Genomic DNA, 27,545 nt, shown 5'->3' with positions numbered 1-27,545 from the left:
AGAGCACTTGGTGGAAGGTCACTGGCGGGAGTGTGCGCCCTGGAATCTGGGGCTCTGAGCTGCAGTTAATGCTGCTTTGTTCCGTGCTAAATGAGGCGAGAACTTTCACCCTGGTCACATTTCGTAATCCCGCTCAGCAGGACGCTCAGCTGTGCACAAGAGCAGTTTCTGCAGGCAGGGAAGGGCTTTCCCTTTGGGAAGTCCTTTGGAAAGCTCCTTTGATTCCCTATTTCTGGAAAGTATCAGGACAGAGGATAGGTTAAGGGACCAACTCAGATGGACACATCACAGCTGGTGATTTCTAGACATGAGTAGGGTATGAGATTTTTTTTTTTTTTTTCCCTGAACTCTTGTGTGTGTTTTGGAAAGAGGATGGAGTATGGCCAGGAGACCAGAGGGATATGAGGTGCAGGGAGACCAGAATGGGTTTGGGCCCCCAAAGGGAGAGAGTTGGGAAGAATGCAGGATCCTAGACAGGAAGCTAGATGTTTGGGGGAGATCTGGCCTCTTCTCTGCCATCTACTGACTGCTTTGGGCCTCACCGTCCTTCTCTGAGAAAGAAGTGGGGCGGGTTTCTCCTGAATCTCACATGGTGTCTGCTGTGGGCTGAGGCTGCAGAGCAGATGAGAGCTGAGGACGCAGCAGGGACAAGGACCTTCACGTTATGCCCCTGGTGGAGCCGGTGCTTTCCCCGCGGCCTTGCTGCACGGCAGCCAGTGGTTTTTAACAGACCCGCAACAGAGAATTCGCTACCCTCTCTGAAGAGTGTATTCTTCTCCTTAAAGACAGTTAACTTGGCTTGTCTTAAATCCTAAATCTGCCTCCCCTGAGGTGGGCAGCAGCTAAAATCTATAGTTTTCTTGCTCTTCCAGCTGTCCCTTCTGCTGGGCACCTTGGGGTCTCCTGTGCACACGTGCAGTTTGGGGGTGAGCCAAGAACCTGGCTGGGGTTTACACACGATTTTGGGGGGTTCCCCTCTGTGACTCCCTTCTGTCTGGGATTTCTGCTCTCAGTTTCAAGCTCCTCTGGCTGTCCCGATCTCTGGTGTCCAGCTCAGGCTGTCAGAGTGAGCTGCTCTGCCTGAGCTCCAGCCAACCCGTGCTGCCAGGCACAAAACCCCACAAACCCGGGTCTCGCCTAGTGCGGTTCCCTTCTTTCAATTCCCCACCAATCGGTGCCTGTTTTTTGTCTCTCCGGTGCTTTCGAAGTTATTACTGTTATTTTCATTAATAGACTTTACTTTTTACAGCAGTTTTAGGCTTACAAAAAAATTGAGAGGCAAGGACTAGACTCCCCACGTACCCCTACCACTGTCCCCTCCACCGCCCAGTTTTCCCTATTATTAGCATCTTGCATGAGTGTGGTAGGTGCATCTGTTACAATTGGTGAGCCAATATTGATGGGTTATTACTAACTGACATATTATATTGCAGTTTACTTTCTGTGTTGTACATTCTGTGCAAAATGATTTTTTTAGATCTTGTTCAGGGTTTAATTTTGGTATTTATGGAAGGCTTATTCTGATACCACTCACTCCAACTTTATCAGAAGCAGAATCACCTGATACATTTATTTTTAAGGGATACGTAAATTTTTACCTTGTCTCTGGAAATACCTGACAGAAACACTGTAAATAAAGGGAATTCCCAGAGGAAGGGGATGGCACAAAGTCTAGGGAGTCTATGGGTGGGATTATATTGGTGAATGTTTCAAGCTGTTCTTGTCACTTTTCCTGTCACGATTCATGTACCGGGGACACTACCGTTCAGTTTATCGGTGTCTTCAGAAGTTAATCTCCAGAAAATAGGGTGGAAGCAAGAAAACGAAAACAGTGAGATGTTAACCTAGTACTGAGGCTGAGTTGTCCAGAAATTTATAAAAATATTTGAAGTCCTTCAGTTAACTTTATTTGTACTTGACTCCTTTTCTGGAAGATGAAACCACAAATAAAATAGACACAGATAATCTCATATCTTGATGACCTAACAATTTGCATCTTCCTTATAGTTTTTTTTTTCTTTCTAGATGTTAATGAAAAAGAAGTAGGCCCTGATATTTTTAACTCTTTTACCTCATTTCCCCCTCAAGCTCTGTGGTTGATATTCTGAATAGAGGCCCTGTATGATGTCTCATAGCAGGGATTCCTGGAATGCGGACAGGACGCAGAAATGCTACAGAAGTCTTACAGGATGCTAGGTGATTAAAAAGCCACCAACAGAAAGGTTTAATGTCCCACCATCTCTTGGTAAGCCAGGAGTTGCATGTGCCACTGTAAGAGCGTCAATTCAAGTACTTGGATAAAAGTCAGGTAAATTTATAGACTCACAACAGGACTATACAGGGTGGAGGGGTTGACTGGAGGAAGCAGGCTAATGCCTCGGATGCCAGGACAGCAGGCAGAATCTAGGGCTCAGGCCTCTCCTTTTCCCTCTCCTTAGAGGGGAGATTCTCTCATGAAAACCTTGGGTGAATGTGTGTTCATTCTTGGAGGATTCCAGGCTGGCACATCTGTTTTGAACATCATCTATGTGCCTGGACCTGTGGTAGGGCATGGCCAGCTAGTGGTGAATACAGCGTGCTTTCGGCCATGTGTTGATGCTGTAAGGAGAATTGTAGGGAGTTTTGGCATCTCTCTTTTCCAGGGAGTCAGCCAAGGGGAAGCAGAGATCAAGCAGAGATCTCTAGGATCATGCATGTTGGAAGACAAGGGAGTGAGAGGGTAGAGGAGTGTTCTGTGCATGGGGAAGAGCATGTGTAGAAGCCCTCACATGTGAGAGGATATGGTGTGTTCGAGGAACTTCTGAATAATTGGAGGGGCCGCTGATCGTGAGATGAAGCTGGACTGTGTGGCTATGTAGGCCATGCTGAGAATTTTTTTTTTTTTTTGTGGAGATAGAGTCTTGCTCTGTTGCCCTGGCTAGAGTGCAGTGACATCATCATCGTAGCTCACAGCAATCTCCAACTCCTGGGCTCCAGGAGTCCTCCTGCCTCAGCCTCCCGGATAGCTGGGACTATAGACACCTGCCACCATGCCCAGCTAATTTTTCTATTTTTGGTAGAGACAGGGTCTCACTCTTGTTCAGGCTGGTCTCAAAATCCTAGCTCAAGCAGTCCTTCTGCCTCAGCTTCCCAGAGTGCTAGGATTACAGGAGTGAGCCTCCATGCCTAGCCCATGCTGAGGATTTTGATTGGCATTTTTAGAGCAAATGGAAGTGAGCATGGGAGGTTGTTAAGCAAGGGAATAAAGTGATACAATTTGCATTTTAAAGAGATCACTCTGATGGCCTTCTCGAGAGTGGTTTGGAGGGGGCCACAAGGGTAGTGGAGAAACCAGTGAGGAGGCTGTTGTATAGACTGACAGAGGAACATTTTCTAGGATCAGGTAGAGACAGTGTAGATGGAGAGGTGGAGGAGAGAGAATTGACAGGTCCTGATCACTGAGTAGCTGTGAAGGATAAGCAAGATGCATATTTGAGGATGACACTCAGGTTTCATGCTTGAACAACTGGTGGATTTCTGGGGGCTATTAGTCAAGATGAGGAAGGTCAGGGGAGGACCTGACATGGGGGAAGGAGAAGAAAAGAGCACGAGTTTCTGCTTTGAAAACTATTCCTCTGATTCCCAGGCATCAGGCCAACCCACTTCCATTGTCCTAGGAGTCCTTGGAACCCTGTATCCTGCAGGAGAGGCAGATAAAGGAAATGCCATTTCTGAGTGATTTCCTGTCATGATACATCCACCTTGGACTGAAGGTGGGGAATCTTGCCTGGTCTCTATAGGCATCAACAGAGTCTGCATCTCTGAAGGTGGTTGGCTCTCAGGCTGGAACCTTATCTACCTACTGAGCTCCCACATTCTAATCCAGGGTGGGAGGGTGCTGCCAAGGATTGGCTTGCCACGGATATGATGGCGAGCTTGACCATTGAAGGTGAGTGGTTGTAGGAACCACCTCCAGTGAGTGGGTCTGGTCTTAGATTGTGTCTTACTCTTTGTGCAAGTTAGAGACTGGGGGACACACTGAAGTTTGTGGTGCCCAACATAATGGTTAGTTACCCAGGTACTCTTTCTGCGGTGGTGGTCTACATGTAATGAAAAATGGTGTTCACTCACCATACCCTCTGGTTTTGCCCTGAGCAGTAGGCTTTCTGTTGCATCTCTGCTTCCCTGGCGTTGTGGTTCTGCTTTGTGATTCATGTTATTAGGGTGGATATCTAGCCTTTGTCTAGGAGACGTGGACCTGAATCCCACTTTGCATATCCTTTTAATCTCTTTGGATGACCCTAAGGTGCAGCTGTAGTGGAGATGGGTTATCTGCTCCAGGCTCGTCCTCATAAGGGCATGTTAGTGATTTTCTTCATGGGATTGGGAAGGAAGGAAGACGAATGAGTAGAGGTGTGGTGTGAGGTGGCTGTGTGGCATGTGAGGTGTGCGAGCACATGTGTACCATGAGTGCGTGCGAAGGCATGTGGTGCACACGTGCACATGTACCAGCTTGGGTGGTGGCTGATGGAGTGAAGGAGGCACTTGTGGGTGAAGAAGTTGGGTGTCTTCATGTGAGCCCCTTGTGAGGAAGCCTTGCTCAAAGCTAGAAAGCCTCCCGTCCTCTCCATCTGAGCTGCTCTGTCTTCCCCATGCTCGTGTTTCCTGACTGCGCTGGCGTTCTCAGTCCAGCAGTGCGTTTTCCTGGGGAGGGAGAGATGGGTTCGGCTCGGGGTAGCAGGGTGGGGACGGGCCCCATCTGGGTATTTGTGTTCAGGCCCAGTGGTGGGTCTCTTTGGGCAGGGCTCCTTTCCAATGTGAGAGGACCGTGGAGTCCCCCAGGCTCCCCTGTAATGGGTGACCTTGCTCTGTCCTGAGGTCCCAGCTCACATGTGATGGCTGAGGGAACATGAGCCCCTAAAGGCTGGTGTTCCTGTCTGCACGGAGTTCAGAGCAGGAGCCGTCAGCTTTGTAGTGTCTACACAGCGAGCAATGTCTGCACAGTGGGCAGCGTGGAAACTGCCCCTGGCCGGAGAGCCTTTGAAGTTGGGCAGTCACGAATCCAGGCCTCACATCATTCTTGGCTGTGTGGGTCACTGACATATTGATAGACTGTGTGGCCCCAGCAGAGCTCAGAGGGGAGAGATGCCACCGCGGTTAAATCTGGCCATGTTGTTAGATCTAGGTGGCTTCATTTATCTCAGTAACTTGGAAGGTTCTTCGTTGGCAGGTATGTCTTTCTTCATGGGCTGTGTGGGGCTGTCCCCTTGGGACCAAACTGCAGTGTGCTGGCTGCTTACCACCAGCTGCTTGGAATTGTGCTCTTCGGTTTATTAGCACAAACTGTTGATCAATACTACGGGAAATCTTTTTGCAGTATTTGGTTTTCGAAACCCTCCTTACTGGGCCAGGCCTTAGCTCTAAATTTTGGGAAAGACATTCTTTTCCCGTAACCACAGGGAATACCTTTCCAGAACAGATGACTGTTCTGCTCTTATCTTCTCCTGTTAATGCAATCTTTGCTTGGGGAGACTTTTGAAAGTTATTCTGGGGATGTTAATTTCTAGGCTATCCCTTGGGCTGTTTTATGTGATTTGTGGGTAAAAAGGAAAGGCAAGTAAATCCCCATGGGTCAGTGTGTAATGGGATGCTATATATGAAGGAACTGATATTCTATATACTTAATAAATGTTGAATTGTCCTCCTCTTTTTTTTTTAATTTCATCTTTACAAGAAATGATATCTAGAGATTATACTTTTGATCCAGCAGTCTCGCTTCTGGGAATCCATCCTAAAGAGCTACTTATATGAGCTCAAAGATGTGTAGGTGGGGAGGTCCATGGAAGCGTGGTTTGTAACGGTGACATAGCGTTAAGTTTTCATCGGGAGGTTAGCCATTCCATGTGATGTGAGAGACCTGTATGCATTGGCATAGAAAGATGCCTAAGTTGTATTTAAAGTCAAAAACCAAGTTGCAGAACAATGTGAGTCATATGAACCTTTTACATAAAATAAATTCTTCCCCGTGACTGTGAATATATGTCCATTAGTACACAAAAAGGTATACATCAAGTGTTGACAATGGGGACTTTATTCTTTTTCTCTGCATACATCTGCATTATTTGAATAGCTTACAGTGAAAAAGTGCTCATAACATTAACCTGCATGTAATTTGGTTTTGAAAATAACTTAAAAGTATAATGTTAAAATTTTGAAATAGCTGTCTATTCCTTTCCTCCAATCAGGAGCTTAATCAAATGTATGAGGTCTCCGAACATCTACGGCTAACTCGGTGACGTTCCATTAATTAAAAAAGAGTATATATTCTTTTTTTTTTTGAGTGCGCTAATATTTGCCAAGCACTTTTGTTTAAGAGATTTTATTTCATTAGAACTTCGCTGAAATCCATTTTACAGATGAGGAAGTTGAGTCTTGCACTAAAGATAGTGGTGGGGGAGTCTTCACACCCAAGCCTTTCTGATTCGGAAGCCTGCTTAGTTAAACACAATGCTCTATGTCATCACTGTATCTCTGATTCAGAGTAAGGTGAAAAAGTAAGCAGTAATTTCTGGTTAAATTGCTTTTTACAAAGTTAGAAGCAGTCTCAAAACAAAACATGCTTTGGGCTCTTAATTTCCTTGCCTGTAAAATGGGAAGATGAACTGGATGGCCTTCAAAGTTGGCCACCACTTGTATTCTGCAGTCAGGGACACTTGCTATCCCTTTTCTCAATGAGTGTTTGCTTTCTCCCCACAGTACGTAGGAAGCCTGGATGTGCCGAGGCCCAACAGCAGGGTGGAGATTGTGGCCGCCATGCGCCGGATACGGGTGAGTGGCTGGAGGTGGGGCTGTGTGGAGCTGGAATTCAAGAACCTTAGCTGCCGGCCCTTTCAGGTCGTGCTGGAGGGGTCAAAATGGATGGCTGCACCCTTGCAAACTCCAGAAGCCCCCTTCTCCCTATACCGTCCAGGAAGCCGTTGAGTTTGGTGGTTGATCTTGATAAAAGGCCAAGGTTAAAATGCATGTAATGGTTGGGGGCACGGGTACCATCTTCCCTCTCTCGTGAGTTGTGGCTCCTCAAACTGAGACTCTTGTTACCCTTGAGGATGTGTGGTGTCTGGCCAGGGAGTGAAAGAATGATGAAGTATCTTTTTATTCAAAGATTTTAGAGAAAAGGTTTAGTAAAGGTTTAGTGATTAGCTGATAGTTGACTCAAAGCATTTTTTAAAAAGGCAATTTATTATGGCATAGAATATAAGATTTACTTGAAATTTTCTAGACTAAATGTGAGATTTCAACAAAATGTCCTTGGTTGGCTGCTTTAGGTCCGGAAGTGTCTATGCATTCTTTTTTGCTATGTCATGTGCTTTTAGGGGAGTGGGCATATATTCCAACTCGTTGCTTTAACTCTGTGGTGCATGGAGCAGAACTGAACAAGAATTACATTGTCTTCTGATCACCGTGGAGGAATTTGTCCGTGTGCTCCACAGTGGAACAGAAGAAATTACCTTAGACTTGCACATTTTATAGGTAGGTTTGGGATTGGTCAAATGGATTAATTGTGTTTTTTTAGAAAGAATTGGTGTGGAAGGTGGCTGGATTGGTTAGCCCTGGATGCAGCCTGATTTGGGGTCATTGCTCTCTATTTTTTTATTTTTTGTCTTATTTTTTAATTTCAATTTTAGAGACAAGGTCTTGCTCTGTCTCCCAGGCTGGAATGCCGTGGCACAATCTTAGCTCACTGCAGCCTAGACTTCTGGGCTCAGGTGATCCTCCTTTCTTAGCCTCCTGAGTAGCTGGGCCTACAGGTGCGTACCACCATACCTGATGAATTTTTAAAATTTTTTGTAGAGACAGGGTCTCCCTCTGGTGCCCAGGCTGGTCTTGAATGCCTGGTCTCAAGCTATCCTCCTGCCTTGCCCTCTCAAAGTGCTGGGATTTCAGGTGTAAGCCACCATGCCTGGCCTCATTGTCCTTTAGAATAATCTACTTAGCTACATGGAAACCATGTAGCTGCTGCTGGGAGCTTCATTTTGCTGTTGGTTTTACTTTCAGCCAGTTCTTCATCTGATCACGTCAATTCGATGACAGCAACCTTGGGAAGAAAATTAGCATGTTTGCTATTATTTCTCCGAGTAGTCCATCAGCCTAACCAAATAATCTTTTCACTGCCTTGATCCTCTCAGTCTTTCAGCCTTTTTTTATTGTTAAGTTGGATTTATTGAGACTGCTATTAAATACAATAGTACTATTTTTCATGGACATAGTAACAAGTAGCTTCAAATCACTTTCACGTGAGTTATTTCATTCACTGTTCACAGCAAGCTGCAAAGTGGGGGATTGGTTGCCCTCATTTTCTAGATTAAACCCAGGCTCGGAGAGGTGTACTGAGGGGTCGCATGGGTCTAGGGAGGGGCATGCATGCAGCCTGAATGCATTTTTCCCGCTGGGTCTGGTGAGAAAATGCACCCCTTTGCCGTAGGCTTGGTGTTCAGTGTTTTCAGGCTTCTCTTCCTTTACTTTCTAGCTCAGAAAACACAGAGGCCTCGGCTGGGGAATATTTGGGGGTGTCACCATTGTCAGGATGGGCTTCTGTTGCTCTCCCCACGGTGTCATTGTTGCTGCTGTGATAAGGAGGACTGGTGCTGGGCCTGGCCTGTCCTTCTGGTTTCAACCAAAAAAGTCCCTCTCTCATTCACATTTGACTAAAGGACAGGGAACATGTTGTCACTAATATCACTATCATTGTGAAAGTAATCTCTCTATTAATAGTAGCTACTACTAGTAATAGCTACTTACGTGTCAGGTGCTTTGTTAAGCTTTCTAATATTGAAATAGTGTTTTATTTACTATTTTCAGTTACTCTAGATGTTGTGAGGATATTATTCCATTCTAAAGATGAGGACATGGAACCTTGGGCAGGTTAAATAATTTCAGGTCAAGGCGCTGTTAACAGGTGGAGTTGGGATTCACACCCAGGTGTGTGCCTGCCCCTTTGTAACCCTGCCGAAGGCTCTTTGTGACACTTATGTGAGTCATGACCCCAGTTGAGGAATCAAAGAAGTAGGATATGGAACCTCCCCAGTAAAGGAGCCAGTAGCAGAAACACAACTCAGTAGGACAGAGGTACAGGAAAACGTCACCGGGAAGCAGGGGAAGGCTCAGGCTGGTCACGGGCTCTGCAGGCTCTTGGGGCTGGGGTGTGGCTCCGGTCTCCTCCCTCAGCACCTGCCAGCTCTTGTGGCCCATGGGCCTTTTCCTGCAGCTCGCCTCCCATGGGCTGCTTCCAGTGATTAATGAGCAGCTCCTTAATTTAGAGGGAGAAATTAATCGGCCAGAAAGCTGTTTGGTCTGGCCGTCCAGCCGCTTGTTTAGACTGGCCACTGTTAATAGCAAGTGCTCTAGTTGTTTCATCCCAAACCCCGCAATTCACTGCTGAGTCCAGGCTGCTATTTGCTTTTCTTCTTTTCCTTTTAAAAGCTGTTTTGGCTGTAATTGTAGTTGTCAAGAACTAGGGCATGGGATTTCTGTGTAAAGGACTATTCCTGACTTTGTCCTTTCATGTAGAACGGTGCCAGGCTAACCCTGGGCAGGCTTTTGGTTGCTGGGCACTCTTACGGGTTCAGAAGACACAGGCCTCGCAGCCTGGCCGGGGCCGTGGGTCGTCCTCAGAAAGCAGCGGTTATGATAAGGATCACGGGGCCTCACCTGTGTGAGATGACAATCTCCCTGATCCTCTCTGGAATGCTGCACGAGACAGTCGATGGGGCAGTGAAGATCGCCCCCCGTTTCCCAGAGGGGGAAGCACTCAGAGTGAAGGGGTCTGCCCGAGATGTCACATGCATCCTCTGAACTGGGCCTCCCCAGCCCCACGCCCCAGTGGACTCTGAGCCAAATATATGGACTTTGTTGATTTGACTGATGCTTTTCCTCTTCCCTCTCTGTTTCTCTTTTGGTCTCTCTCACCTTCTTGATGTTCTTTTTGAATTTATGTTATCTGCCTGGGGCATCTTTTTCAATGCATAACATTATTAATTTAACTGGTTTTAAGCATAAAGTTCAACAGTGTTAAATATATTCATATTGTGCTACAGATCTCTAGAACTTTTTCATCTTGCAAAACTGAAACTCTGTATCCATTAAACACAATCTCCTCCCCACTGCCCCCAGACTTTGGCAACCACCTTTCTACTTTCTATGATTTTGACTACTTCATAGGAGTGGAATCGTACATTATTTGACCTTTTATGACTGGCTTATTTCACTTAGCATAATGTCCTCGAGGTTCATCCGTGTTGTGGCACGTGACAGGATTTCCTTCCTTTCAAGGCTGTATAATATTCCACTGGGTATATGTACACCATTTTCTTTATCCATTCATCTATCTGTGAACACTTGGGTTGCTTGTGCCTCTTGGCTATTGTGAATAGTGCTGCAATGAACATGGGTGTGCAAATATCTCTTTGGGATCTTGCTTTGAATTTTTTTGGATATATACCAAAAATGGGATTGCTAAATATGGTAATTCTGGTTTTTTTTTTTTTTTGAAAAAAATTTTTTTTTATTTCGCCATATTACAGGGGTACAAATGTTCAGGTTACATATATTGCCTTTGTGCCACCTGAATCAGAGCTTCAAGTCTGTCCCTCCCTGAGACGGTGCACACCGCTATTTTTAATTTTTTGAAGAACCTCCATACTGTTCTTCATGGTGGCTGTGCCATTTTGCATCACCATCACAACTTCCTTGATTAGGGTTTACCAAAGAGGATAAGCTAAGTGTTAGAACTGAGACTAAACCTACAGGCCTCTAATACCAGATCTAGGACTTTCCCCACTACATACCAGCTGCCTGCTATTGGGCTTATTGCCGACATTACCCTCTCATCTCTGTAATGACCCAGGCAAGCTTAAGAGACTTTCCCTAGAACGGATGGATGATTGTCCTGCTCTTGTTTACCAAGGATCCAAAGGACTGGGAAGATGTTGGTTGGAAGAGGAGAATGAGAGAAGAGGGAATATGGCTCCTTCTTTAATTTTTTTTTCTTTTTTGCCGTATACCTTAGAACAATTCACAAAGTTCAGGGAAGTTCTGCATGAGCCCAGGGTTGGTCTGACACTGGGGTGGCTTGCGTGAAGGTTGCTAGTTGTAGGTGGAGGGTGGCTGGTCCAGCTGAAACCAGGCTGCTGCCGTTGTACCATCAGTCCTGCGTGTGAGCAGGTGAGTCTGGCGGTCAAATGTTGGGTGTGATTGGCATTCCCAGATATTAACACCAATCTGTCATTTCACTTTTTAGCTTTCTTGGGAAGGCAGTTCTTTGTAGTTAAAAGAGCTCTCCATGAAGAACAGTGAGAGTTGGGCTTGGATCGTCTCCTGGACTTAATATATAACCTTGGCGAGGCATCTGCTGTTAATCTCGATTTCCTCATGTACAAAAGGCAGAACGTGATACTACTTGTTCTGTCTCTCTAGTGCTATTGTTGAATCTGGGGTAATGCATAGGAAAATGTTTTATAAACCATAAAGGGCTATTTGTATCCATTGGTATCGTTTTTATACCTTCCTTTGGGTTTCAAATCATTTCATAAATGCAGATAAATACCCTGAGAGATACTGAGCTGCCTCTTCTAGCTCCTTCTAATAGCCAGTGTCTTCTTTCAAGTTTCAGCGCAAACATCCCTTCCTTGGCGGGGAGGCCTTTCCTGACTAGGTTGTCTTGTCCTCTCACGCTCTTGTGGCACCACACCCCTCTCTTTTGTAGTGCTTGTAGCGACTGTATTCCCGGTGTCTGGCATGGTGCCCATCTGTGCTCAGTAGTCATTTGTTGAGTGACTGAGAAAGTTAATTTTAGTTGAAAACCATGTGAGCATAAGGCGTTGAGGCCGGGGGGGTTTCCCTGGAGGGGTTTTTGGAGGGGGGAGGGTTGCCTTGAGTTCTTTTTTGCCCGTTTTTTTTTTTTTGCCAGGGCGCTTGTTTTGGGGACAGCCAGGCTGCAGCACTGGGCTCTCCAGCGTGCCAGCTGCTGCCTCCTTACTGCCTCCCTTTGGAACCTGTTGTAGCTGCTGGAAGACTCAGATAGAGAATAGAAAGCCATCTTGGTGGCCCTTCGGTGCTGTCCTTATGGCCGAAGACTGGATTTCTGGCTGTTCACCAGGTGACAGATCCCTGCAGTGGATATGTGGTGTGACCTCCTGGAGACCAGTGCAGCCTGGGTGCTGGAGGGACGTGTGCTTGTGGCCAGATGACACCCGGAGATGTTTGTTCTCCTTCTGTGGCTCCTTTGGCTGTGGGACGGGCAAACTTTTGGCTTTCAAAATAGTCCATTATGGGATCAGTTTCCTCTTTAACGGTGACTTGGTTTCCCAAGTGTGGCTGCTCAGGAGTGGTATTGGTATTGGTTTTGGTCTTGAACAGGATGGGCTGGTGACCAGAAAATGGCCAAGCCCTCCCTCTCCCTGCAGCTCCCTTACAGTATTGCCAGCTCTTCCAGAAATTTCTCTCAAGAAAAACAACCAGAAAAACATAAAATGGCCCTGGATGCTCTCCTGGGAGAACATCCAGGAACTGGGTGGACAGGTGCTTTATAGAGGCAGTGACTGGAGTTGTGAGTGCCACCTCCCTGCATGTTTCCTTCCCTGCTGGCAGTAAGCCTCTGCACGTGGCCTCTTCGTGCATTCAGCCATGCGAGGTCTTGTCCAGGAGTCACTTATCCCTTTTTATAGCTTTCTCCCTAAGTGGCTCCTCTCAGCATTGTTCACTCCTGTTGGTCCTGAGTTCAGAGTTGGCCGGTCTACCTTTGAACAGCTGAAGTCATAACACAAACCTCTCTCTCTCATTGTGGTAGCATGGCCCTATTAATTTACTGTGCTGCTGTAATAAATTACTGCAAACTTAGTGCTTTCAAACAATACAAACTTATTATCTTGCAGATCTGGAGGTCAAAAGTTGGAAATGGGGTTACATCAAAGAGTTGGCAGAATCTGTTCTTTGTTTTTCTTTTTTTTCCTGCTTAGTTAAAGGTTTTTTAAATTTTATTTCATTTTTTCAGAATATTAAGGGTGGCATTAACAAATGTTTTACATTACATGGATCGTTTTTGTAATACTTGAGTCCTGGCTATAGGTGTGCCCGTCACCCAAGTAGTATATGGCAAGAATGGAAAAACGAACACCATGTGTATCACTATCAAATAGGAACTAATCGGTGAGCACACGTGTCCGCAGAGGGAAGAAAACTCAGTGGAAAGCAACCAGGGAGGAGGGGAGGGGAATAAACCAACCCAATGGGTACTATGGTCCTTGTTTTTCTAGCTTCTGATGGCTGCCTGGATTCCTCAGCTTGAAGTCCCTTTCCATCTTTAATGTCAGCAGTCCTGTCACTCTGACCTCTGCTTCCTCTCTTCACATCTCTGCCCGCCCCTTCACTTATAAGGACCCTCGTGATTGGATGGCCCCTTCTCACTCTCCCCTTTCCTAACAATCTAGGATAATCTCCCCTTCTCAGGATCCTTAATCTGATCACACCTGCAAAGTCCCTTTTGTCATGTAAGGTAACGCATTCATAGGTTTTGGGGATTAGGTCAGCAACCTCATTGGGATTGTTATTCTGCCTACCACAATGGGATTAGAGTATTAGGCTGGTGGCAGAGATGGAAAAGATTCCACCCCCTCACTGAGGTGCTGTAGTATTGGGATCAGGAAGAACTAAATTCAAGCCCAGTTTCTTCTGTTTACTAGCTGAATGATTTTGCACAAATTTCTTAATACATCAGTTTTTGTTTGTCATCATTCTCTCCTTAGCAGATGTATTTTACCGTTCTGCATGAATGCATGCAGAACACCGAGTGGAGCACCTAGAACATGCAGTGTGCACCATGGATAACAGTCCCTTTGCCTCTTTTTTGATGACTCTGTATTGGGCAGAGATGATGGGGTTGGAAAACCATGCAAGTTGGCTGCCAAGCACACATAGCACTTAATGTTAGCTGTTATTATTAAAGACATGACTTCAGTTGCTTTCAGGCCAATTACTTATATTTTTCTAAGCCGTCAGTAGATCAGTGTTTCTCAAATTGGGTTCTGTGGCTTGGAATTTAGGGATGTGTTTCCAAGAGTCTGAGAGTTCTCTGTAAGAATTTAAAAATTTCGTGTTTTCATTTGATCCTAATGACAACGAAGTAAAATAAGCCTATTCTGGACTGTTGGAAGGGCCATTGTGTGCCTGAGCATTGTCATTTGGTTTTATCGTCCACGTTTGTGTTTGTCTACTTGTTTCTACTTGTGTTGGCACCAAATTAGTTCTTTTGTACAAGTTATGCCCTGAAGAAAAAGAACAGAAAAATTTCTAATTTGTGTATAATGAGTTGCAATCAAGTGAAGGATGCATGACTGTACTTTGTGCAGTAATGAGATATGGGTTAGGGTTTTGCAGTGCTTGAAATAGAGGAGAGTGGCAGAGAGATGGGGTCAGTGTGTGGTGCGTGGTACTGCAGGCAGAGCTGCCGTGTAGCCCTGCTCCCCGGCAGCTGTTTGAGTTACTTTCGGCTGGTGTTCTCATTACTGTCAGTCTCTCTTCTGATTTGTTAGCACTGTGGCACCCTAGTTGTTGACATTCTGAGCATCACCCCTGAGGATGCATACGCCAGGCTCGAAAGAACTTGGGTAAGGTAGTCATTGCATATTCCTGTTGTGAGCAGTGATATGGTTCCAGTTACAAGAACAAAAGCCTCCTCTGATGTGAACACTTTTAATCTGAATTTATTGGTTACATAATTTGTGCTTAATCTATAAATCTTGTATAAGACCTATATGTATAAGTATTTCATGTCTAGTTTTATGTATTTAAATGATGTAACAAACATAACTTACCAACACCATTTTGGGTAACAGCTTTATTGAAGTGTAATTCATATACCACGCAATACAGCCATTTAAAGTGTGCAATTCAGTGGGGGTTAGTAAATTCAGTGGGTTTCAGTACATTGAGCATGTAGCTCTAGTATATTAGTATATTCATTTTTTATTACTGAATAATATTCCATAGCATGGATAAACCACATATTAGTTATCCATTCAAATACTGGGTGTTTGCCAACTTTTTTTCTTTAAAAGGGCCACAGACTTTATGAAATTTTAGAAAACACTCGATATGGATTGAGCAGTGTATGATGGGATGGTTACAGCTGTCTTCTTCTCAGCCAAAGGAAACAAACCGGTGCTTTCTTAGGGGCCAAGGCATTATCATCAGTATAAAGATTAGTGCGTTGATAGCAGACCTAATTTTTCCCCACGCATTACAAAAAAAAGTATACTGACTTCCTTTTTTGAACTAATATTGCTTTAGGCTCTAGGGATACTACGGCAGTCTAAGAAACAAAGTCCCTGTCAGCCTGGAGCTTGTATTCTGGTGGTTGGGATGGGATAAGGGAGGAGACAATAAACATTTTAAAGTATCACATGTAAATTTTCTGCAGAACAATAAAGCAGGAGAGCTTTATACAAGTGAGTATAGACAGTGCTGAGAGGTAGGGGTGGGGGTTATTTTATGGACTGTTGGGGAAGGTCTCTGGGTTATAGTGACACTTGAGTCTCTAGGGATGTGAATGAAAAGAGAGAGTGAGCCATGTGAGTATCTGGAGGAAGAGTGTTCCAGACAGAAGAGCAAGTGCAAAGGCCCTGGGGCAAGAATGGGCTTTGCAGGTTCCAGGAGTGACAAGAAGGCTAGTGTGAATGGAAACTCATGAGCCTCAGGGAGAATGGTAGGTTATTTCTAGGAATTTATTCCCAGGAGTCATACCTCAAGAGAATCTGATTCACTAAGTACCTACTGAATACCTGGCCACACATGAGGAAATACATCTGTCTTTCCCCTGGATCTGCACCAGGCTGAAAAGTCACTCAGTATGAGGAATTTGGTTCTGCTCCTGAGCCGAGTGATTCAGGAATGATTTTTAACCCGGGGCAGAGCTGCCGAATACATTACCTGTCAACAGAGAAGAGTGAGTAGGAACCAGTTGTTATAGAAGGCAAACACATGCTTGCTTTTAAATAAGGTGCCTTGCTTTGTTACAGCTGTTTATGCTCAAGAGTAATAAATAATGTCATTGCGTTTCCCTGGGAGTATTTGAATATTGCTCAGGTCAGTCTACAGTTTCTTGCATTGACTCACCTAAGGCTTGGGGATCCTTTGAAGCCAGCAGTGTTTATCTGTTGTAACAGGACGATATGCAGAATGCCAGTCACTGTGGCTATGCTGACCAGCCTTTGGGGACCCGTTCGTTCATGCTTCTGGCATTGGCGACAGGTTGTGTTGAGCTTCCGCTCCTTGTTTTGATGACTACTTAGGCAGCCTTTAAAAAAATGTGAATACATAGAACAATATTTATCATTTTAATCATTTGTAAGTGTACAACTCAGTGGTGTTAAATACATTCACATTACTTTGTACCCATCACCACTATCTATACCCAAAGCTTTCATCATTCTCAGTACGAACTCTGTACCCATTAAACTAACTCCCTGTTCACCCCCAGCCCGTGGTAACCTCTGTTCTGCCTTCTGTCTCTGAATTTGCCTGTTTGGATACCTCGTGTAAGTGGAATCTCCTATATTTGTCCTTCTGTGTCTGGCCTATTTCACTAAGTGTGATGTTTTCAAGGGTCCATCCATGTTGTAGCGTGTATCGAAAGTTTATTCCTTTCTGTGGCTGAATAGTGTTCTCTTCTGTGACTTTTTGTACTTAGCACATTACACAGCCTCTGGTGTGTGGCTGGTTTCCTCTTGGGACCAAAAGCAGCATGTTACATAGGATAAGGATGGCCGGGCGTGGAACAACATCTTTGGCACCACGTGTTGAAGACTGGACCTGCTGGGAGGGCGGACCTCCTTGATCCCTGCCGAAAGGCCCTGATTTGTTACATATGTAGCACTTTGTAGTTGTTTAAGTGAATTTTCACTTCCCCTGTCATTGAATTTCACTCTTTGATAATCCCATAAAAAGCAGATATTATCCATTTTGCAGATAAGGGTCACAGAAGTGAAATGATTCCCTCAGGCTAATTAAATTACTATTGGTCCTTGTCAGAATTAACCAGAGTTGAGTACAGATGGCACCATGTGTTACGTTAGTGTGTCAGGCTCTGGGCAAAGTACTTCACACGTATTATGTTACTTGATCCTCACGACGTCATCCCATTTCATAGATGAGGAAACTGAGGCACAGAGAGGTTAAATAACTTGCCCAAATCACAGAGCTGGTAAGTTGGGGAATCTAGGATTCACTCTAGAGCTTGAATGTGGTGTGGTTGTGGTCTCAGAACCAAGACAAGACTCCAGTCCGTGTACTCCTGGATCAGAGATCCCACAAGAACATGTTGGCTGTCCCTGCTTTACCAAAGGTCAGTCCAGGCAGCATCATCTGTGTCCCCGATTGTGCCTTTCTCCAGTCTAGGAATACTGCCAGGCAGTGTATAGCACCAGATGTAAATAAGGCCATTATTTGATATTTATAAACCTCTTTTTAGAGCTTGAGGCCTATATATTCTGTGTGGCACCCCATTTCGATGTCCCAAAGGCACCTTAAATTCAGTTATGTCAAAAACTGAATTTATCACTTCCGCAGTCTCTCCTCTTTGCTCTGAACTTTGTTTCCTTGTGTCACTGAAAGCATCTTACCCACCTAAGAATGTAAGCTAGAAACCTTTGGGTCACCTTAGCCTCTTCTCTGTCACTGGCCCCGTGAGTCACCCTTCCTGATTTGCCTCCTGATGTTTCTCAAGTGTGTGTCTCCCTCTCCATCCCATCCGGTGGAGGCCCATCCCGTTGTATTGCACAGACAGCTGCGGTGGCCTTCCAGACCGTCCCTGTGCCTTTGCTCTTCCCCTCCGACCCCTCCACACTGTTGCCCAGCTCATCTACCTGAAGATCGTTCCAGAGGCGGTGTCCTGCTTTAAACCATTGGGTGATGGCGCATCACGTCCAGGCTGGTGTCTCAATTCCAAGCAAGGCGCATGGGTTCTGCCTGGCACCTCTGGCCACAGAAATGCTCCAGCTGTTCCTGGTGCCTTACACGTGTCCTGCTGGGGGCCTCTCCACTCCCGCTCTTCCTTCTGCCTGGGAAGCACCCCTTCTCAGTCTGGCCAAAGTCTGCCTCCTCAGGCCTCAGCCCGACTTCTGCTTGTCCTCCACAAGCCGGTTTGGACTTTCATCCCTTCTAGAAGCTTTCCTTGATGCCTGCAAAGTAGTGTGCCCTTTTGTGTTACCATTACTCTAGAGAGACCTCCGTCTCTGCATTTACTGCAATGTATTTGTCTCCTTGAGGCAGGGACTAAGACAGTTATCTTGAGAGCAAAGGGGCGCATTACTCAACTGCTAATTCTTCTTTTGTAAAGCAGGGAGGATGTCAAGCTTGTTGGAACCAAATGCAATAATGAGTGTCAGGTCCTTAGCACCATGCCTGTCCCATAATAAATACCCAGTGGATACCTGTATCTCCTCTCTGGACCCCTGTTGCATGTGTGACTTGGAGAGAAACCTTCCCCAGTCATCTCGGTATGCTACGATTTGTTGAAATGTTTCCCTCTGAACAGTTCCTGACTTGCAGGCAGAAGCCCTTGGTTTATTTCCCTGCTCCACCACTGTGACTTTGGCCAGGTTAATTTCTTTGAATTTCAGACTTCCCACCTGTAAAGTAAGCATCCTCATTGCCCTTTTACCAAGAAGGCTTTGTAAACCATCAAGTGCATGTACACACAGGTGGGGGCCGGACCCAGAAGGCAGCAAGAATTGGCAGCACAAGCCCTCTTGCTCAGGGCCCCTTGCTTGGCGGACGTTCCCGTGCCTGGTGGTGTTGCCCCTTGGTTGGCTCTGGAGCATCCCTCAGGTCTAGGTCGAAAGCCCGGTGAGCAGAGACCTGCTGTCTGAGGGTATTCTGTACGGCACCCAGCCCTTGGCGTTTAATCAGCGTGCAAAACTAATGGGGTAGCTGCTGTTCCTCACGGTCTCCTCCTGCTGCACTGAGTTTCTGCCTCCCTGGAGAGGCATTTAACCGCATGGAGGTTGGCGGTAGGAATGACAAATTGCTTCTCCGCAACGAGTAAACCCTGCTGTCTAACCAGTTGGAATCACTCTTGTTAGCGTGATATTAGCAATTTACCTTGTCTCCTTAACCACTAACCATCCTGAGAAGATTTGGCGTCCGCCTTTGCCTGTTAATCGTTTTATCACCCGAGGGCTTGTTAAATAAGGGAAGTGCACACCCAGGCGCTCTCTTACAGAAAACAGTCATTCTGGATCTTTTCCTTCTTACTCAGCCTCTCCTCTAGCTGCCTGAGCCCTGGGCCTCCAGGCCTCCCATTTTAGAGGCCATGGTGGGGAGAGCTGGGCTCTGGGCCATGGAGTCCCTAGTTCGACTCCTTGCTTTGCCAGGACTTCATGCACTTCATCTCCCAGCCCTGGCTCCTGGGTGGTTGTGGGGCTGAAGGACGTGCCTGTGTGACCCGTTTCCCTGTGAGAGGTCAGTATCCCCCCTCCTGCCTTTCCAAGACCTCCTTGTTTCCCTCCCTCCACCTCCTGCCTTTGCCGACCTTCCATCTCAGCCCCTCTGGGCAGCCCTGCCGCCTGTGGGGGCCCCTCAGGAAGGATCTCTCCCTGCGCAGCTTAGACACAGACCTCGCTCACGATGTGTCCTGTTGACAGCCATCCCGTCCTCTGCTGCTTCGTTCTGTCACTTGTCGACCCAAGTGGGTCTTTGTTTATCTTGGCTCAGGAGGAGCTGGAAGAGAAGACAGTTTGAATAGTTCTGGGCACATATTGTTAACGTTTTAAATTTGACTTGCCATCCCCTCAGTTCCTTAAGGGTGTGAACGTAAAAGCCATTTCATGGAAAAACCAGGAAAGAACAGGGAGGGCGTGGTTTTATTTCTTTTAGGGGACGCTGATAACCAAACATGAGACACATCAAAATTCAAGTGGCTAGTTTAAAATTACCAGTGATGACAGCAAGTCTATAATAATGTGAGTTGTTGTATAACAGGTGCTGTCCTAAGCATTTTTCCTGTAGTAACTCACTGAATCCTTATAATCGCTTTGTGAAGAGGAGGTTCAGTAACTTGCCCAAGGGCACACAGTCAGCAGATGGTCAGCATTTGGGCTCCAGAACCGGGGGTCCTGACCACCACGCTGCCTCTCCAAGGCAGACAGAAAGCATCACTAATCACCCTGTTAGGGATTCTCTGAGTGTCACCTGCAGAGTGCAGCCTTGACGCTCCGCCAGGCCTTTCTCTGTGTAGAGTCAGCAGTAGCCTATGTTTGTGCCGCCCTGTTGAAACTGGCCCCATCCCATCCCATCCACACTGCTCCGGACTGCTGGTTGAGCCAGTCTGCTCAGGTGTGAACTTCCAAATCAACCTGTTCCTCTCTGGTCCTCAGCCAAGCTTTGTGACATCAGCTGGTACAGCTGCGGAAACAGCTGATTAACAAGGTCAGGCTGCTCGGAGGGAGAGTGTGGTAGCAGGGTCCCCACAGAGGTTGTCTGCTCACTCGAAAGGGCAGAGGCCTAGAAATCCATGTGCAATTGATGGGGGCTGTCATAGTGCTGAGGCTTGTGGGCAGGGAGGTTTGTTTCTCTTTGTCCCTCCTGCCCTCCTCTTCTCCCTCTCCTCACCTGCTCACTGTCCCTCCCTCCCTACATTCCTTCCTTTCTCCATTGAAAGACTAAGATGATGTCCTGACAAAGATGGTACCTAGAAGAGAGGCTCTGAGCCTACAGAAACCCTACCTTCTTCCTGTGGTGTAACAAGTTGCTGCTGCTTATTGAACAAGAGGCTTAAGGGGCTGAGGAAGTGAGGATTGACGCCTGGCTTGGTTCAGGCTCGAGTGTCCAAATCAGGCCTGCTTTGAGTTGGGTTGGCTCTGCCTGGTGTGAGGTTTACGTTCAAGGATTGTCTCCCACCTTGGAGAGCCATGCTGGGACAGTCTTCTAAGCCTTGGACTTTGAGATTAAAATAAAAAGTCTGACTCCCTGGCTGGGATTTCTGAAAGAGTGATGGGATTCTAACTGCTTAGCAGGATACTAGATGCCACTCCCCAGTGAGGGCCTGCCTTGGGTGGGATTTGGGGCAGCTCTCTGCCTTCCTTTGCCAAATGACCCTATTGAATCTGGAGCCCTGCTTTGACTTTTCTCCTTAGCACCTGCTGTTTTCTGACCAATCCCACTGCTTCCCTCCAGTTTTCTCTTTTACAGAAATCCTTTCTTCAAATTTGATTAGATTTCTTTGTTAGCTTGCACATCTGGTCTTCATTAAGCAGGAATGACACTTAATTTAAGTAAGAGTTTGGCTGCCTTTAAACTAAACAATTGCACCCCATGGAGGGGCCGATGGGGAGTCAGTAGCTGGATTGTTTATTGAAAGAGATCATATTGATTTATGATTTTCACTTCAGTAATCCATTCCTGGACACCCCTGCATTTAATTGCATGGCCGGGCACTCAGCTCCTTTAAGAATCAGGTGCCCTCGCCCCGAGAACTTTCTCCTCAGTGTGCACGCAGGACCACTGTGTGCATGCAGCACGCATCCTCTGTCCTCACAGAGGTGGCTGTGCATTGGCTGAGCTGCAAGCTCCTGCCCACCCAGCATGCCTCTTCGAACCAGGTCCTAAAACATGAAGTCTGTCATGTCTCTGCTCAGAAACCACCTGTGGCTCCCAGTTGCCTGTGAATGAAATGTGGAGTCCTCTGCTGGTGGTCGGGGGTCCCCAGTCTGGCTTCACTGTGCCTGTGGGAACTCACTTTCCATCCTTGCCATGCAGACACTCAGTTCTCTGGCCACACTGGTTTTCTTACTAGTCTTCCAACATGCGGTGCCCTGTTTACTTGGCCATTCTGTCTTTACGTTTTTCTCTTCCTCTGGAACTCCTTCCCTGTCTGTTCCCCGTCCTTCGAAGCTCATGTCAAGTGAAAACCTTTGGTATGAAATTTTTCTTGCTTCCTCTCTGCCAGAGCATGCCCCCTTTGAACTGAGACACCATCTCTGTATTTCTCTTTAGGTATTTTAGCTTGCTTTGTATTATAATTGTTTTTATAAGTATTGTTCATTCTTACTAAATTGGGACTATTTGAAAGCAGTGGCCCTGTGTTGGTCACATCTGTCCCCCGGAGGCACAGAGCTCAGTGCCTGGAGTAGTAAGAATGACCATTTCCTGAGTGCTCACAGTTCTGTTCTAAGAGCTGCACGTGTGTTCATCTTGGATAATCCTCATAGGAGCCCTTGGAGGGAGGTGCTGGTATTAGTCCCATTTTATAGATAAGGTAACTGGGACTTGGGCTGAATAACTTGCCTGAGGCCACCCAGGTAGCAAGAGGCAGAGCTCTGGGGGTCCCCCTGGGCCTTCTGGCTTCTGCAACTAGACTCTCAACCACTGTGCCATGTGGCCTCTTTCTTAGTAGATGCTTGCTTGATACAGGTTTATTAGGAAAAGTTGTATTGAAGTTGAGAGGTGTAGGTGAGCAGGAATAGATTAGTTTTAAAAACAAGGAAAGGGAAGAAGAAAAGGAAAATGAGAATGAGCAGGTCAGAAAAGAAAAGAAAGGAACAGAAAAAACAGGTAGCTCAGAGGGTGGAGCTGATCACGCAGGGAGGCTTGGGGTTGACGCTATTCGACTGTGGTGTGGGCTGCTGGACTCGGGGAAAGACACAAGAGCTGTCAGTCACAGTGCCTGAACCCTGGCACATTCAGCACTGTCACCGCAAGTGCTACTAGCGTGACTTATGGCTTTTCCCAAAAGGGATGGCGCAGGGAGGATGCGGAGATCAAGCTCTCCAAGCCCCTTTCCTGGTAAGGAAACGAAGGCCTGGAACGGTTGTGGCTTGCTCTGATGCCACCACAGGGCAGCAGTGCTGGCTAGAATTCAGGACCTTCATTCTTCTTTGACGGTTCCTCAGATTTTCCTTGTTTTTGATGATACTGACAATTTTGAGGTTTACTAGGCAGTTGTATTTTGTAGAATCTCCTTTAACTGGGATTTTTCTGATTTTTTTTTTTCCGTCACTAGGAAAGAGTAACATATTTTGGGGATGAAGACCAAAGAGATAAATTGCCTTTCTCATCATATCATATCAAGGGTACATGCTGTGAATATGACTTATCATAGCTGATGTTAACCTTGATCACCCGGCTCGAGGCAGCATTTGTAAAGTTACTCTTTTTCTTTTCATACTGTACTTTTTGGAAGAAAGTCATCATGCACAGCACACACGGAGTGGGAAGTCGTGCTCTACCTCCTTAAGGGCAGAGTATCTACGTAAATTATTGGGAATTCTTTTGCACAGATTTGTCCTTCTTCATTTATCTGATCATTTATATCAGTATAGACTCATGGATATTTTATATCTTGTAAGTCCTTCTTTATTTTGTTGCTCAAATTGTTCCTGCTTTGGCCATTAGGAGCTCTTTGATTTGGCTCCTATATCCTTTGACATAATCCCATCGTTACTGGTTGTTTTGAGAACTTTTTTTTTACTTTGTGGCACTCTACAATATTCCAGACTCATCCTGTATATTTTCTGAATCACCCATTTCTGCACGAAGCCCTTACTCCTTCTATTAGAGAATGGTTCTAGACATGAAGATCTGAGTGTTAGTTGTGCACATTGCTTCTGGAATGTTGCTTCTAGGCCCCCTCGGCTGATAGAGCAAGGAAATGTGTGTGTATACTACCTCTTGAACATACAAATATCTATATATATTTCTATAGGTAGCCATCAATATTAAGCTAATATGAATTCATACTGATGTCTCCAATTCTAATCTATTACACAAATTAGTTTTCTCCACATCCACATAAAAACCTGCATGTAAATGATTATAGCAGCTTTATTCATAATCAAGATCTGGAAGCAACCAAGGTGTCCTTCATTAGGTGAATGAATAAACTGTGGTCCATCCATATTATGGAATATTATTCAAAAAAATGAGCTATCATTGCCACAAAAAGATATGAATGATTGTTAAATACGCATTGCTAAGTGAAATAAGTAAGTCTGCTTGTCTGTAATATTCCATCCCAACAGGTAGAAACCTGGCTTCTACCATCCATATACTTAATTGTTCACTTCCGGTGTACATGTATAACAATAGCAGAATTGTTAACCCATATCCCCATTGGAAGCAACTTTATCAACTAGAGTACAGTGCTTCTGTGCAGTTCCTTTCACCTTTAGTTGTATAGACTCCACTCATTTCTAAAGTTACTTCTGGTCACACCTTACTGTCTTACATCCTTTGATCATACATTTGTAATACATTTGGATTTTTTGATCACATTTTACATTACATCGTGAGATTTCTTACCTTCACCCAATGATTTTTTTAAAAAAAATTTTGTATACATTAAGGTTTACTCTTGTGCTATAAAGTTCTATGGGTTTTTGACAAATGCTTAATGTGCTGTATTTACCATTACAGTATCAAACAGAGTAATTTCACTTCATCTATTCAGCCTTCTCCCCCATTCCCAAATCCTGGCAACCACTGATCTGTTTTTGTCTCTATAGTTTTGCGTTTTTCAGGATGCCATGTAATTGGAATCATAGAATGTATAGCTTTTTCAGACTGGCTTCTTTCACTTAGCAATGTGTATTTAAGAATCATTCATATCTTTTTGTGGCATAATAGCTCATTTTTAATTGCTGAACAATATTCCGTAATACGGATGTACCACAGTTCATTCATTCGCCTATTGAAAGACATCTTGGTTGCTTCCAGATCTGGATTATGAATAAAGCAGCCATAACCATTCACATAAAGGTTTTTATGTGGATATAAGTTTTCAAATCAATTGGATAGATTCCTACAGGAATCTTTCTTGTTTAAATACCTCCCTTTCAGCGTCTACTTCCTTCTAATTCCACCCGGACAACGTCAGCACACTCTGAAAATTGGTTGTTCTGCTGCTGAGCTGCCCGTATACTGATTTCTTATTCTCTGTAAATGGTAAGCATTGCCTACCCTTCTGGCTGGGAACTCCTTTTTTTTTTTTTTTTTTCTTTCAATCTGGAAGGTGATATGGGGGAGTAGTGTGGATTATGTGATTTAAAACAGCCCTGGAATTGGGCTGAGCTGAGCCCCAAGGATTACTCTGTTGTGTTGAATAGGAGCTTAATCCTGATCCCCGAAAGCTGTTTTGACTGACTTTGGTGTGGCAGTAAAGGCCAGTAACCCAGGGGAGTTTGCTACAGAGAACGACTCACCCTGTGTGGCTCAGGAGAGAGGCTAGCACACACATGGCCTTTTCAAATCTCTGGGACAAGTTGTGGCGACAAGTCTGTTTTACCAGGTAGGTCCGCTGTGGAGTCTGATATTTGAGCAGCTGGCATGAAGGGAACCAGCTGTGGGGCTGGGGTCAGCGTAGTTCAGTCTCTCTCCCGGTTTTCCCACACCTCGATTTGCGCGCAGGTCATTGGCCTGTAGTTTTAGATTTAGACACGTGAGTTTGCCTACTCTTTATTTATTTTTTGAAACTTTCTTTAAATTTTATTTAAGTGCATTCTAAGTAAAGATGTCATTTTTGTATTTACAAAAACTAATAAACTTTATTTTTTAGAGCAGTTTTAGAAAAATTGAGTGGAAGGGACAGAGAGATCCCATATACCCCTGTTCCCACACATGTACAATGTCGCCACTATTGAAATCCTGTAGTAGAGTGGTATGCTTGCTATAATTGATGAACCTACATTGACACATCATTATCACTCAAAATCTGTAGTTTACGTTAGTGTTCGCTCTTGGTGTTGTACATTCCATAGGTTTGGACAAATGTTTAACGACATGTATCCACCATTATTGCACAATACAGAGTAGTCTCACTGCCCTAAAGAAAGCTTTGTGCTTTGCCTGTTCATCTTTTTATCTCCCTAACCCCTGGCTTCCACGGATCTTTTTACTATCTCCATAATTTTGCCTTTTCCAGAATGTCATATAGTTGGAATCAGATAGTATGTAGACTTTTCAGATTGGCTTCTTTCATTTAGTTACGTGCATTTAAGTTTCTTCCATGTCTTTTTATGGCTTGATAGCTCTTTTTTTGTGTTGATTGTCTGAATGTACCACAGTTTATTCACCTCCTGAAGGATATCTTGGCTGCTTCCAAGGTTTGGCAATTATGAATAATGCTGCTGTAAACATCTGTGTGCAGGTTTTTGTGTAGACATAAGGTTTCATTTCTTTTGGGTAAATACCAAGAAGTGTGATTGATGGATCATATGGTAAGAGTATGTTTATTTTTAAAGTTTTTAAGTTTATTAATCCTCTTGTGAAAAATCCACACAATGGCCCCAGATAACGTCATTGCAGAATCTTTACTCCTTCGGTTGTTATCCAATCTCCAGCTCACTTTTGCCAGCACCGATGTTGGCCTTTGCAGTCCCCTGACTTTCTTCATTCTGTTCTTGCGTTCCTTTCACTGCTTTCTTGATGTCTTTTTCTTCTCGTACAGGCCATGCCTTGCAAGCCTCTGTTTGGGTTCATTTTTCTTTGCATAATCCAAGGACTCATAAATTATGCAAAGCCAGTTGTCTTGCCACCACCACAGTGAGTTCTGAATCCAAATACGAAGATAACATCTGGAGTGGTTTTGTACATTTTGGCTAGTTTTTCCCTAATTTCTGTCTTTGTTAGTGTTGCCTTCTCAGGGTGAAGGACATCGATGCCCATTTGTTTCCTCTGAAGTAGTCTATTGGTCGTGAACTTCCTGGTCCGGATAGTTACAGTGTCATTTATGATGGCAGTCAACCCTCAAGCAGCCAGGGAGAGTACGTGTAGTTTTGTGATATTTTATTTTTAAAATATATTTACTGTGTGCCATATACCAAACATGGTACTACTTTGCAATATCATTTAATCCTTTTAGCAACCCTGTGAGACAGGGTTTTCCATTTTATAGATGAGGAAATTCAGGAGGGTCAGTTAGCTAGTAAGCGACAGAGCTAGCTAGCACTGGCAGTTGGCTCTTGATACCAGTGCTTTTCCCACTGTGTCCCACTGTCTCTGGAGATGAGTGTGTGATAGAAGGTGGTGTCCACCCAGCTGGAGAGGGCTGCACCATGGTGCCTCCTTGGGCTCACCAGGGATGCTTGTCCATTTATGAACAACAGAAGGAAAAGGTAGCTCCCTCGTACGTGGGAGTCCTAGCCTTGCCTAGGTGCTTTTATTCCTCCTGGCTGATCAGCCTATGCTGGCCTGTGGCCTATTTAGATGTAACTTGTCTTCATTCCGAAAATTGCCAAACATATACAAAAGTAAAGAGACTAGTTTAGTCAGTCTTATACCTATCACTCAGGTCCTGGAGTTATCAGGATTTTATCATTCTGGCTTTGTCTATTCTTTTGTAGTTTTAAAAAAAAATATGTATGTTAGGGTGGGGAATTTGTACGTAGGCTGAGAAAGACTTCTCACACAGTGATTAGGATATATAAAAGTAAAAGTTTATTTATTTCCCTGAGAGAGAGTGAGTGTGTGTGTGTGTCTCTCTCTGTGTCCGTATGTCCACAGCACTGAAGAAGAAGTAGAGG

The 27,545-nt window shown here is 45.1% G+C and overlaps 1 protein-coding gene and 1 pseudogene across 2 annotated transcripts in view; one reads left to right on the top strand and one right to left on the bottom strand.

Moving 5' to 3' along the window:
- LOC105806455 (uncharacterized protein C1orf226-like) overlaps positions 1-27,545 on the top strand; it is a 285,411-nt gene that overhangs the window by 64,034 nt on the left and 193,832 nt on the right. For both annotated transcript variants that reach the window (XM_012639579.1, XM_012639581.1), the window contains exon 2: positions 6,736-6,807. In XM_012639579.1, the coding sequence (XP_012495033.1) occupies positions 6,736-6,807 (72 nt within the window). The remainder of the gene's footprint in view (positions 1-6,735; positions 6,808-27,545) is intronic.
- LOC105806397 overlaps positions 26,349-27,545 on the bottom strand; it is a 92,259-nt pseudogene continuing 91,062 nt past the window's right edge.

This window comes from Propithecus coquereli, unplaced genomic scaffold (genome assembly GCF_000956105.1).
Source record: "Propithecus coquereli isolate 6110/MARCELLA unplaced genomic scaffold, Pcoq_1.0 Scaffold140, whole genome shotgun sequence".
NCBI classification, from domain to species: Eukaryota; Metazoa; Chordata; class Mammalia; order Primates; family Indriidae; genus Propithecus; species Propithecus coquereli.
The sequence above is the reverse complement of the archived record's forward strand: the minus strand, read 5'-3'. Positions and strand labels throughout refer to the sequence as shown.